At 40.8% G+C, this 14,041-nt stretch overlaps 1 protein-coding gene across 2 annotated transcripts in view; it reads left to right on the top strand.

Moving 5' to 3' along the window:
- Window positions 1-2,689: 2,689 nt before the first annotated feature.
- Window positions 2,690-14,041, top strand: part of CPPED1 (calcineurin like phosphoesterase domain containing 1) — a 39,350-nt gene continuing 27,998 nt past the window's right edge. For both annotated transcript variants that reach the window (XM_053991806.1, XM_053991807.1), the window contains exons 1-2: window positions 2,690-2,800; window positions 12,799-13,017. In XM_053991806.1, the coding sequence (XP_053847781.1) occupies window positions 2,737-2,800; window positions 12,799-13,017 (283 nt within the window). In that variant the 5' untranslated portion in view covers window positions 2,690-2,736. The remainder of the gene's footprint in view (window positions 2,801-12,798; window positions 13,018-14,041) is intronic.

Raw genomic sequence — 14,041 nt, forward strand, 5'->3', positions numbered from 1 at the left:
GTTTTGTTCTTTGTCATCCTGTCATTTGCTGAGATTAGGAAAAAGATTCCCATTCTTGAACCACTGCTTTCACTATTTTGCTCTTTATTTTAATTTCTCAATGGAGACAGTAAATCTTAGAATCATTTACTTGTTTTATTAGTACTTTATCTAGGTCTCTCAAGGTGCATACAGTCTTACTTTAAACTGCAGTAAAAAATAAGGTAGAATGTCTGTTATTGGATCTTTCAGAACTTCCAAGAACTGTAAATCTTGGCAGCACGATTTAAAGCACACTTGAGTAAGTCTTACGAGATCTGGACTCCATAGATCTGCACTATTCTATTCACAGTCCTTACTAAGCTAAATCTTATATAAGAATTTTATTTTCAATGCCTGCATTTCCCACTTTTAATCTCTTATTTTCAATATACTGCATGCCCTCCCAGAATGGTACATTTCCCTCTGTATGTTCACACTAACTTTATAAAATTAGTAAAACTCTCAATTTATACTCTATAAATAAGAGGAGACACGTGCTACTGTAAATTATTTATTCACTGCCATCATATTCATGACACTTTGTATAACAAATCAAGTCCTATGACAAAATTCTGATGCTTTATCTAGGCCCCATCTGGAATGAGTCCATGAAAATCTATAATTAAACCAACATAGATCAGTAGTAACTTTGAACGACTTAGTCATAGTAAAATGACTTTAGCTGTATAGCATTTGGTCCATGAGCTTGGCTTCAAAAATGCATACTTCAAATTTGGCAGAGTAAAGGAAGCAGGAGAGGGCTGAAATCTCCCTCCTGCATACACAGTCCTGATTCTCAGTTCTCACGTTTATAAGCAAATGTTCCTTTATTTCTGCAGATGAAAACACTGCACTCAGGTTGTAAAATCACAAGAAAATGTGTTTAAATTACAAAATTAAAATTTCTCCTGGCCTCCTCATTACCGTAAGTAATGCTCAAGGTGATCTAAGATCAAAGGATTCCGTTTGAAGAGGAGGCAACACAGGCAGGCTGCACACTCACCATCGTCATCACCTAGAAAGAGCTGAGCATCCTGAGGCTCATCCAGGATCCATCCTGCAAAGACATCAAATACAACAGAATACAAGTACTGACAACAGAATTTTGTAGAGGAGAGCATGCTATACATGTCTAGGAAAAAAGAGCTGTGAAATTACAGCCTTAGATAACTCTAGAAGATCTTACAATCCCCATCTCTGCCAGGTCTGAATCAGTCTTTCAGACATGCATAACTTGCAAGAGACATGGTTGCCTTTAGCAACACATCCAGGTTAAGTATGACAAAGGTAATTCAGGTGCTGATCACAATCTCATGTCCTTGTGCTCCAGAGCCACACTATGCTGCCTTGCCAAAACAATCTACATTTTTGGCCTGTTCTTGATGTTATTTCACTGCAAAATTAATCCTGACTTTAGCTGAAGTCATGCAGCAGTCATATATTCTGCTTTGTAGCTGCTCAGCCCTATTAAGCAAATGAGAAGAAAATGGAAATGAAATAGAAAAGGTTAAAAAAAAGTTCTTTGCATGACTGAGCCAACTGCTCTTATATTAGCCTAAGCAGTTCTACCACAAGACTGTGATCACCCCTTCCTATGATGGTGTTGGGATATTTAGATAGGCTACACCTGAGACTTAAAAATGCACTTTAGTTTTTATTTGCTTAATATACCACATGCTGCCTCATAAAGAGGCAAATTGACAAAAACTACTTAATAAAAAAGACTTCCCCTAGTGCTTTCCATCTAATGATCTTTAAGCAGTTTACAAGTAGGATGAAGAACCTGTTTTTACTTGTGGTTAATAATACCCACATTTTACAGATGGAAAAGCCATCTAGCCATAGGAATGCATTTTAGTTGACAGCATTAACCTCACCTAACACGTTGTTGCAGATTTCTCACAATGACTAGAGGCACTCAGCACTCTGCATGTTGCACCACACAGAATAATGGGGTCCCAGCTGTTCAACTGGGAAATTGCAACCGTATTTTTTTTCCTGGATGGCTGGGTCAAAAAGGAATTCTAGGTCAGGAGAGATGAAGAAAACATTGCCTTGTAAGAGTCACCCATATATTTCAGTCATCACCTCACTGTGTAGCTTGGTTCTGACAGGAACGTGAACTGTGTGGGATCTGCTCCGTGCCCGCCACAGTGCCCACAGCCGTGGGCAGGCTGAGCTGGGGGCACTGGCAGCAGGGAGACACTGGGCCTTTGCTTTTTCTGCATAACCTCTCTTTTCTTTTTCAGAGAGTTGCTGGTGATACCTAAATTCGGGAGCACGTTTAAACACTGAGGAAACCTGGCAAGAACAGCCACGAAGGAAGGTTGCCAATGCTTTTAGACAAGGGGTTACTTCGGTTCGCAGGTTAGGAACAAGCCGAATATGATGTAATCTATTACTTTATTATAATTTATTTAAAAGCCAGCGCATCTTCGGGGCAGGTTCCACCCTAAGCCGCCCCCCACACATGGCGGTGCCGGGAGCCGCCCCGCAGCACTCCCCGCTTCCAGGGCTCGCCCCAGAGCCACCCGGCCACCGCTTCTCGCCGGACCCCTCACACCAGAGCCCGAATCCTCCAGCGCGGCCGCAGCGCCCGGGCCCGCGGGGCGTCCCGGGGCCTCCCGTCCGCGCCAGGCGCCGCCCCCGGCGGAGGCGGTGCCGCCCCCTCGGCGGCCGGGCCCGGCGGTGGCAGCGGCCGCGCGGGCCGGGGCGATGGCGGCGGCGGGGAACGTGTTCCTGAGGGCCCGCGGCAGGACTCTGACCGCCTTCCGCCCAGGTACGGGGAGCGCCGGCCGAGCCGCGCCATCGCCTGCGGGCTCTTCCCCGCCGCGCTGCCGGGCGGGAGGGGCGTGCGGAGGGAGGCCCCGGGCTTCCCCGGCGGCGGGAGGAGCTGCCGCCCGGGAGAGGGAGGTGTGGAGCGCCGGGGCCTGTGGGCTGTGTGCCGGCGGGCCCGTGGCGGGGAGCGGGGGACGCGGGGGGCGCCGGGCGGCCGCAGCGCGGACGGACGCGGAGCTGTGGCCGCCCCGCTGTGCCGGGACGCGCCCGGAGCCGCTCAAGTTTGTCCCCCCACGCTTTGGCTCCCGTGAAAACGCCAGCAGCGTCCAGCACTGGATTCGTTTTTAAATACTTGTGCTGCTGAACTGGGTCTCCATAGCCTATGAAACTGTTGGTGCCAGCACTGCGCTGTCCTGTGTTTGTTTGTACCTGTAGGGGTGACCTAACAGGTTACCGCTGGGTCACTGTTGGTGCTCAAACGAAAGGCGGCCGTAAGGTGGTCCACAACTTGGTAAGATGCTGCTTTCCCCGGGGTGCTCAGCCTCGCTCAGGTCAGCAGCACAGGTGCTTCCCTGGCCCTTCCCCGCTGTGCAGAAGCAGCGCTGCGAACCCTGGGCTGCAGCCAGCCGAGGCGGACGTGCTTCCACACCCACCAGGTGGAGAAGGAGATGAGACCGAGCCAAAGGTGGCAGCCGCCTGTGACTGCTGGTTCTTGCTTGTGGCTGGACACAGAGGAGCACATTTAACACGTTGAACAACTCAGTGTATGCACTTGTTTGTGAAAGTCTCCCAAGGATAGAGGTTCTATAGTGTGCTGGGGTTTTTCAGGGACACAGCTGTGTTAAGAAATCATTTTCTATGGTCATGTGTAGAAGGTCTTCTATTTCTCTGTATTTATTAATTTCAAATTGTATTGGTTTGGTGAGGTCAGCAAGGCTATTTCATCCCATCAATTCTGTGGTCTTTTCTTGGGTTGCACTGGAAATATTTGGCTTTGCTTGTTACCAAATAAAGAAAAATCACCAACTCAGAGCATGTGAAGTATATGTATACAGCCATTCTGGCAACCTATTAATTGCAGATGGTCTGGTTGGTTTGGAACAGAATGCCTAGCATTTGCTGAGGGGACAGATGGCAGACAAGCCATCTAGTTAAATCAACTATATAATGAAATTTTGACAAAAGGAGTGTTCAACAGCAGTGTAAAAATTTCTGAATAAAAGCTGTATCTAACTCCTTCTTGAAAATTTCCTTAAACATGGAAATAAACATAATTTGGGAATCTGTTTTCCAAGTGTGATTCTTTCTCCCGAAGTGTCCTTGTTTGGAGTTCTTTAAATATTAAATTTTTTCTTACCAGTTGGTTGCTTTTAATCTTGTTCAGGATTTGTTAGGCTATCATAGTCCAGTTACCATCTTTGGGTGCAGTATTTTTGTAAATAATTTACTTGGGTCTTTCTTAAGAGGCTAAAGTTCAACACAACATTTTAATGACTAAATTATTAGGAAAAAAGAGAACCAAGGGCTGTTAAAACTGAGGAAAATTTTCATGCAGTTTAAGACAGAAATCAGTTATCCCTGTTTTGTTGCTTTTCTCAATCTTAAGGTTTCACTCCTGTTAAATATGTATCCACATTTACTGCCACTGCTGTGGCTTGGCACACTGTTTCCTTTTAAAATTTGAAAGCCACTATTGAGAGCTAAATTTCCTTCCTTTCTTCTTACCCCTTCTGCAAAGTTCCTCTTCCCTACTGACAAATTGTTCAGTCTGCTTTGACATAATGTGGTGGTTATACCTGTAACCTACTCTCATTTGCCCTTGATGTGGGACATGTGCATGAGGAGCTTGAGGTGAGGGATTGAAATTATCCACATCATCAATGAGGCACAATAGTAAACAGTGTATAGATACCCTACCTGATGGGCAAGAGACCTTTGTATAGTTTAGCTTTACTTTGTAAAATAAATTATCTCTTTTCTGCCCATATGAAATCTTGCTTCAGCTGTCTACTCCTTCTATTAGTATTTGAGTGAAGAAACAGGACCATATGTTTGGGCAAGTGGTGTCTTCACCACTTCTCTCTAGAAGTCAGGAAGTTACTTTGTTTTGTTGTTTTGTTTGTTTTTTCCCCCGAGTATGTCAGTAGCATGCTGTGCAAAGAATTAATGTGAAAGTGGTGGAACACTTTTTTCAAGTAACTAAACAAGTGATAGTTCTGTCAGTTTAACTGGTTGAGAAGTGTCTGTTTGAACCTGTCTTTTGCTAGTTTTAGTTGATGTTCCAAAACCTTTATGTGGAACAGGCAAATAACCAGTATTGCATCCTCATAGTCTCAGTTCCACATGTGATTTTGTGTTCCTTTGTCATGCCTCCCCCCTCCCCAATCTTTTACATACTCTCAAAGTTTATTCAATTACTTCTCATATTTTCATTTTGGTCTGTTCTCTGTTCCTTTCCAATCTCTGTTTTTTTGCCATTTTTAAATGTTGAGGTGACTTCTTGGTAGCACTTGGTAAAAATCATATAAAGTTGGTGGTGTTTTCTCCATGTGCACTATGCTGCACTTTTTTGCACAAAGTTCATCCTTTTTTGAACACTCAGTGCATAGGAAGTCTCTCCTCAGCTCTTCAGAATCAGGCCTGATTCTCATGCTGCCAAATGGCTTAATTTTAGCAAATTCCACTTCCTTGCTGTTCAGTTTCTGTGACAGATTGTTTTGAGTTTGTTGAGCAGTATATAGGTCCCAGTACAGATCCAGGTGGCATCTGGGTGCCTTGTCCATTTTTGTTTTTCTTACCAGTTTTCTGTGCATGCAAGGACTTAATTTCATATTGCCAGACAGCTTGGCTTCTGTAAGAGTCTTTGGTAACTGTTAGATGCCTCATGGAGATGAGATCAAGTGGATCTCCCTTGTCCCTGTAAAAACTGTTGATTACTTTTTCTGAAGAATCAGTAAACACAAGGAGGTACTGTCTTGGTTAGTGTTTCCATCACTTGTCTGTACAGATGCCACTTTTGTAGTCAGTTGTTACCAGATTGCTCAGGAAACCCCTTTAAATGTAGATGTAATAGTGACCACCTCCCTGTTCTTTGATGCAAGGGCAGGTTTAAGGATAACTCCCCAGAAGTTCACTGATTTTCACTTTTGAGGAGTTCTATGGATGCCACCTAATCTGAGTGGTTTGTTAGTGTCTATTTGTTGGATCATCTACTGATATTTTGATTTGAGACAGATCTGATGTGCTGTGTGTCAGGAGGAATTATCACATTAGATGTTCACAAGTTCCCTCACAATACATGTGGATACAAAAATGTACCTTGTTTTTCTTCTTTTCAGCCTTTCTTTTTGGGTGCATCTTGCATGTCTGGAACATCTGTTAACCTTAGTGACTGTCTGGCAGACTACCTGCTCCTAATTCCTGTACAAAGTGCTTTTTAGTTCTCAGTTTTATGCTGTTCCCAGTTCTTTGCTTTTTTTAGCTTGACTTCTTGGACTTCAGTATCAAACCTTTCAGTGTATAAAATCTTTCCTGTTTTTTTTTTTTTTTTTATTTGAAGGCTTTAGCTTTTCAAAGGACACTGACCTGCTCTTACCAGCCTCCTTATCGCTGTTACTTAAGTAGTTTAGACAGTCTGGATTCTTTTTGGTCTTTCTGAAGTCTTTAGTAAATGCTGTGCATATGGTCTGAGCCTCTGGGATAGTGTCTTTGAATAGTTTCCTTGCTGCCTTCAAGGATTTTTGCACTTTTTAAAAGCATCATAATTATATATAATTCGCCTTCCTTTGAAATTAAATACAACTGCAGTTGATTTCTTGCTTTCAGAAGAGTGTTAGATCTTGGCACATTCTGATTACTGTTCTAGAGCTCTTCAACAGTAATATTTTTGAGCACTGATCAGAACTGCTTCCCAGCTTGCATATTCCATTCCCAGTACTGTCTCCATCTCTCATATGGATTAGGGAAATTTTTACGTGGGTTTTGAGAAACTTTCTGTGACTTCACCTTGTCATTATGCAAGCCACCCCCCTTCACACCTACAGTTCTGGGCTGTAAAGTTTTTGTAATGAGTTTACATGTTAAATTTGGGGGTGGGCATAAGGCATGACTAGAATTTAGCTTCTGTAACCCTCAGTACAAATAAACTGTGTCTGAGGGGACATTTCTTACCTTGATAGTTTAAAAGTATGTCTTTTGATAACAGTAGCACTGTCTCATTTATTTGAGAAACCACATTCTATCATTTAGTGTTTCTACTGACAGTATTTTTGTAGTACAAAGTTTCTAGAATAATTAGTCTTTAAAAGGTTTTTTTTCTCTCTCTGAAAATGTATTTTAATACCTGTTTTGTAGGGTTTTCTCCCCCTGGTACTTAAAATGGCATAATTCATGATAGATTGCCTTGGTCATTCAACAGAACCTTCAGCAGTCATATCTTTGGTAGACTCAGAGGTACACATGGGAAAAAACAGCTGAAAGACTTGCACATTTCTTTAGACTGAAATCTTTTGTATTTAGGCATACAAAAATAATGAGTTTTCTAAGCCATATCTATTGATAATATATATATTTATATACAAAAATATATAACAAGGAATTATTAAAAATATAACACAATTCCTTTATTGGTTTTCAAGCTATTTCAGGCCTGAGAGTAATGGAAACAAATTGTTGCTGTTTGTGTTGTCTATGATGTATACATACTGACTTCACTTAAGAGATTCCATTTTCCTTCCTGCTTAGACCTTCTTTGGAAAACCAAAGCGTCCTTTTCAATTTTACCCAGAAAAAGAATCACAGGCACACTTTGTAGGCAGAGATAACTCAGGGCAGGGAACCATGTCCCTGTGTCTGCTGTGCTCTGATTTTCAGAGAAGTGGTATTGATTCTCCTGTCAAACCCAACGTGACAATGAGGACATTTTCGTATTTGTTACTGCCCATGATGGACTGAGCAGGCACTGAAGATGTGTCCACATCCAAACTGCTCTGACACAGTAGTGTCTAAAGAGAGATTATGGACAGGAGTAACTTTCCGTAACTGATTTGTTTCCATTAAATTCTGCAGAGTGTAGAGGAGGAAGAACACCAATATACTGTTGAACCCAACCAATGTACTTATAAAAAATCCCACCAGGGAAATACTGGAAATCCCACCAGGATCCACAATCCTACGTGCCTGTCAGAGGCCAGTAGTTTCTGTGAGCAATCTCAGTAGATCTGTTGGTGATCCTTGGAGATGGGGCAAGAAAAGAGAGGCAAAACTAGGAAAAGCAAAAGGGGAAGAAATGAAGGCACAGCAAGAGATTAGCTATTGTTTTTTAGAAGTTGGGAGATTTGGCTGAAATCCCACTTAAGTCCTTGAAGTGTCTTTTTGCCTGTGATCACAATACATGGCTGAGGTTTTCTCTGGTGAGTTGCTGCTGACTTCTTCAGTCCTTCACAGAATTAATCCTTAGATAAAATTAGAAGCTGGCACTGTTTTTCAGCCAGTGCTACTAAAAATACATTGCATTGATCCTCTGTCTGTACTTTGGCATTCATGGGAGCAGAAAAAGAGAAGGAAACTATTGAAACTGAGGCATAACAACATGTTCGGAATTTGGGCTTCTTCAGTGGCGATCAGCTGTGCTTTTAAGGAGGTCTGGAACCAAAACTGCTTTGAAATAGGAGTTTTCTGTTGCTTGGTGTGTAAGAGCAGGTCCACAGACACTGTTTGTCCTTCAGAAATGGAAACCATATGTACATCAGTTATCAGAGAAGTCTCAACTTTGTTCTGCATTTGTGTTTTCTTAGTGTTATGGTAAATTCTGAGAAGCGCAAACACCTTCAATGTCTGTAGGGATGAAGAGCAAATTTTCAGGTATTCTCAGCTTCATTCAATTTTGTGATGGAAGGGAGAGGACAGAAAAAATTATTAATTGAATCCTAATCTTCTATTGCTTTACCTAGCATGTACTTCATCTAATACAACGAAATAGCTCATCTAAAGGCTTGAAAATTCAAACTCCTAGTGAGAAGAATGCCTTTACTGTTATTCCCACAGAAGTCATTTGCTACATTTGAAGGGGTGATAGCCATTGTGCACATTATTTAACTGAAACCTTCAGAAGTAGCAGCTGGGACGTGGATCATGGCTAGAGGATTGCTGCAAAAGCAGCTGTTGGCCCTCCCATCACTTGTGCCCAGTGGTGTTTGTTAGTTCCCCTCTGCCAGGCTTGGGCAGACCCCCAGCATGGGAGCAGAAGGATCTCCCTGAGCACTGTTCTTGAGATCCAGTGCAAAGACCAGAGAAAGGGTTCAAACAGGGGCTTATGAGGCCTGACTTAGGGCAGACAAGGTTCATTTGCTTGCTCACAGTTCCTGTTCTGTGGGTAGCTGAATCAAGAAATGAACAAGCAGCTGGTGAGGGAGAAAAGAAGGGTACAGAATAATGATCTGAACAGGGTCCATTACCATTTCATTGTAAGGCAGAAGACTTCTAGATCCATCTGTGGAAGATGCTTTTTCCAGCTGTTTCTTGTTGGTTTGTTGGAAGAGCACTCATGCAGACCTAGTCCTGGGGTTTTCAGCAGAATTAGTGAAATTGCACCAGTAGCAACACTTGCAACTTTAGCTGACTTGTCATGGCTTGCACAGAAGAGGAAAAACTTGCAAAAACAACTCTAAAGATAGACCAGTGAGGGCACTCAAGAGTTACTTCCTGGATTAACTGAATTCAAAACAGGTTTAAGATTGGTGCCAGGTGCAAGTTCGCACCAGTGGTGTACTTATGCAACTCTAATAATGATATTCTGGTTTTATATTTATGGTACTTTGCAGTAATTAAAGCACATTCCTGATTTTAAGGAGAAAGTTCCTGATTTTAAGGAAAATGTTTAATTTAAGTTTAAACAGTATCCTTACTTTATTTTGTTCCCATATACTTTTGTTTCATGGGAAACAAAAGCAGTGAGTAACAATTGATAAGTAATAAGCTAATGGAATTTGGTTGAAGTACTAAGGTTATTTGTTTTTAATGTTTCCATTTGGAGTGATCAAATAACAAGAAAAAGGTAGAAAATATTTATTCAACCTTACTGTTATTTTTGTAACTATCTGATGAGTTATTGAATACCTATTATAGAAATATAGCTATTGACTGGATTATTTGACTAAGACCAGTTAATTAAACTAACATTTTAAGTAAATGTTATCTAGCCCTGATTCCTGGCTCTCTTCTGATATCCCTGCTTCACTTTCCTCATTTTATCTTTTTCTTTCCTACAGGAGAATATAGCACATACCTTTGCATCATTTTCAGTTCCTTTCTTTTTTCACCTCCTATCTCCTTCCTTTTCTCCCCACTCTTCACCACCTCCACCCCTGCATCTTCTGTTTCTCCTTTCTTCTGCCATTTCTTGATTCTGTCTGTGTACTGAACTTCTCTTTTGAAATTCATCTTATCAGTCTCTCTCTTTGCCTCACATGACCATCACTCACCCACTCAAACCAGAGCATCTGTGCACAGTCTTAGAAACATTCAGGTACTTAAAACCTAGAAAGTTACTGTATTGGCATGAATATAGGTCAGGAAAATAAAATATCCCTGAAACATATATTAGAATAACCCCTAGTCTGGCTTTCCCACCTGCTCCCTGAGAGTGCATTGTCTGCTTGCCAGACCTGTGTATGCTCAAGTGTTCTGTCTGAAGTTCCCTGGGACCTGGGCCAGCCCTGCTGCCTGTGCCACCCAGCCAGGACTGCTCCAGGTGCTGCAGCTGCCCGTGGCCACCACGCACCATTGCTGGGGCTCTGAAAGGATAACACAGTCTGTCCGTACTTGAAACACAGTCTTTAAAAACAAATGCTAGCTCTTTTTCTAAGTATTTCTCTGTAAAAATAAATAAATGCAACTATATTTTACTTAGGCTACTATGGTAAAAATACTGGCTTCAGATTAAACAATACAAAACAAGTAGATTTTGCTCAGCATTGATTTATCAGTACTGTCTATCAGGTTGCTGGAAAAGGGAAAGGTATTAGTAATCCTGCCATGTAGTTCAAAGGTTAGATCTTTTTCCCCCATTTAATGAATAGATTGTGCCACTCCTCCAAACCAAGTTCCTGTTCCAGACATTCTTTTTATTAATTTTCATTTTGTAGAGGTTGTAAAGGGCTTCTGATGCAAGCTTCCTTAACTGATATTTTTTACTATCGCTTTCTACCTATAAAAACTGTAACCTGATTTTTCTGCACAAACAGTGCCTTTACTGCATCATGTAAGCTGCTTTTATGGCAATTGTATTTTTTCATGCAAGTTATAAAATAAAAAAAAAAAATTATTTTTGGCATTCAACTGGTTCCATAAGGCTTATATTGCAAACTCATGGATTCATAGATCATTTCACTTCTCTGAACAGTTGTGTAACTTGAAGAGTATATTTTATTTCAGAATTAAAAGCCAATGAGTGGCTAGAAGTTTCTGTCTTTAAAATATATGATTATTATTTAGAGTAAGTCACTGCTGGTATATAAATAATTTTGTTTAGAAATGAAATGTTAGTTTAGCTAAAGTACAGAAGCTTTCATTTGGAAAAACGATCTGATGCCATAGCAACAGATGACAATTTCAAGCAGCTTCCGGGAGTTGCCTACATTCCTCATCCCTCACTCCAGCCTATCCATATCCATGGTGCCAGAGATGAATTCTGAACTCTGTTTTCTAACCTTGCTTGGAAGAAACACACTCCCCTTCTTGCAGAGTGTAAAGCTTCAGTTCTAGAGCTTGTGGAAGGAAATCAAAAGTACATCCATGTGTTGAACATGCTACTTCTCTACCGTTACTAGAAGAAGACCAGTTTTGCGTCAAAATGAATTTCAGAGCAGACTGACATGATATGAGAGTATATTCAAGGATTATATTTCAATTTTAAATAATTTATATATTTTCTTTTTAGATTCAACTGTAGATGGATGTAGTCTGTGAGTTTTTAACAGTTTAAATGCTGTTTAAAAACCTCCAATAACAGTAAATGTATTAAGCCAAATAGAGCTGTCAAAACTAAAATATTCAGGTTGCAAATGAATGCATATAGACAGCTGGAGAAAACACAGTGTACTTGTGTTTGTACTTCAATTCCAGCTTGAGACATAAGTGTAGGAAACAGGCTACCCATTTTTGTTTTAAATTTTTAGCCAAGTGTTGTTTTTATTTGCCCAGTGTTGAGATTTTTTTTCTTCCAAATGGGCTTGTAGTCATATATGTCACCCTTTCTTTGTTGTACTTGGTATTATAATACTGGAGAAAGAAGTATACAAAAATGGTACCAGTACAGCTTCTGTCCTACCCTCTGCCTACACTGACTCTATCAATGGAAATTGTTTCTGAGGTCTCACCTTTTTGTCATAGGCCTTGGGAGCAATTGGGGCAGCAGTAAATTTGGATTTTCATTATTGCTGATGATTCTCATGTTGCTGGGTTTAGTGTTTGCTGACCTTGGTCCTGTTGAGTGGTTTCAGTTCTGACTCCAGAGAATGTGCTACATCCAACTTTTCTCTAAAACTATGAGAACAAAAAGCATCTAATTCCTTAATAATTTAAGAAAAAGTCTGCTGGAATCATAAAATGTGAAACCTGTGTATGTTTTAACTTGTTAATTAAAGAAGCAATAATTGGAATCCTAAAAGAGTAAACTGAAATCTAATATTACACACTTGTGCTGTGTTGTAGTCTTGTAATTTCCAGCACTACTTGCTGAATGCTTCACATACTTCTCCTCTAATCAGTCTGTAATTACTATTTGGTATAATTAGATTAATATACTTTTGTTTATTACAGCTATATATTAGAGGAAAATTTTGTACTTCTGCCTTTATATTTGTCCTGTATGAATGAGTGCAGAATTTTGTACGTGCATTAAAGCAGTGTCAACCTACTGAAGAACAATCAATGATGCATGGAAGCTTTCATTCTCTTTTAAGTGTCTACTGGGTTTTTTTCCTTTTTTTTCCTTCTTAGATGCTGAGTACCAATGGAAGGGGCCCTTCTACTTCATCCAAGGAGCAGATCCTCAGTTTGGACTGATGAAAGCTTGGACACATGGAGACACTAATAATGGAGATGATGAATGGGGAGAAGAAATTAAATTAGCAGAGCAAGCAGTGCAGGCCATTAACAAACTAAAGCCTAAACCCAAGTTCTTTGTGCTATGTGGAGACCTTGTCCATGGAATGCCAGGTAAGGCAATTAAAAGAGCAGAATGTAGGTAGTAACTCCATTTTTTAATATTTCTGATTGGCAATAAGGCTAATTTACTTGACTTCAAAATAGTCTTTCATAAGTATCATTAGTATTAGTACCAGTTTTGGTATTTTGGGGAAAAAAAAAAAAACTGTGATTTGTAGATGATTCTTGATATATTATTCTGATTTTTTTGATCTGACTTCGTGTAGCATTCATCTTAAGGCTGTACATTCATTAATTAATTGCTTGCTTTGAGATGACAAGGAGGGACTCCAGCCACTGGGGAAAACTAATGCCAAGAAAATAGCAAAAACTAGATATAGCTTTTTGAGTAGCTAAAGTGAGTAATGCTCAGAGAATTCTCTAGATTTCTAGTGCTTAATAGATTCAAATATTTAAGTTTTTAAAATGCTAGAGGTCAGTGAGTTCAAGCTCTAGCAACTCTGTCCTGTGGCTGTGGGACTCTGAGCTCAGTGTGTTTCTTTGTACGCTGTGAGGAAGAACAACAAACCATCCAGAAAGGTGAGTTACAAGAAAGATAAGTACTTTTTTTGGAGGTGAAATAGAAGTGGTGTTACCTGCTGAGAAGTGGTCTGGAAAGCAGATCTAAGCACTGTGTCCCACATTTGTTAGCCCTGATAAGCAGCAGAGCTGCAGACAGCCCTGGCTCTGTCACTGGCAGCACCACAATCCACCCAGGGATCCTGCAGACATCCTGTGCCTTGTGCTTCACTCTGCTTCACACTCCACCTGCACCTGAGGAGCTGCTTCCCAGCCCTTGCTCACACAGCAGGGCTTCAAGCACGTTGGAGACCTTTCACTAATTCCTTCAGTGGCCCACAATGTTAATTTTAAGACTTTAGCTGTCAAATTGATTGACAGTATTTGTAGGCTTTCTTTTGATCAGAACACAGTTTTGCTGAAAGAGTGGGAAAGTGTAAAAAACAACAGATTTAAGTTTGATTGAATCTACTGCGTAACACCTCAGTAGCTTGATCATAAAGTATGCCATGATACA

The sequence above is a fragment of the Vidua macroura genome, chromosome 16 (genome assembly GCF_024509145.1).
Source record: "Vidua macroura isolate BioBank_ID:100142 chromosome 16, ASM2450914v1, whole genome shotgun sequence".
Lineage (NCBI taxonomy): Eukaryota > Metazoa > Chordata > Aves > Passeriformes > Viduidae > Vidua > Vidua macroura.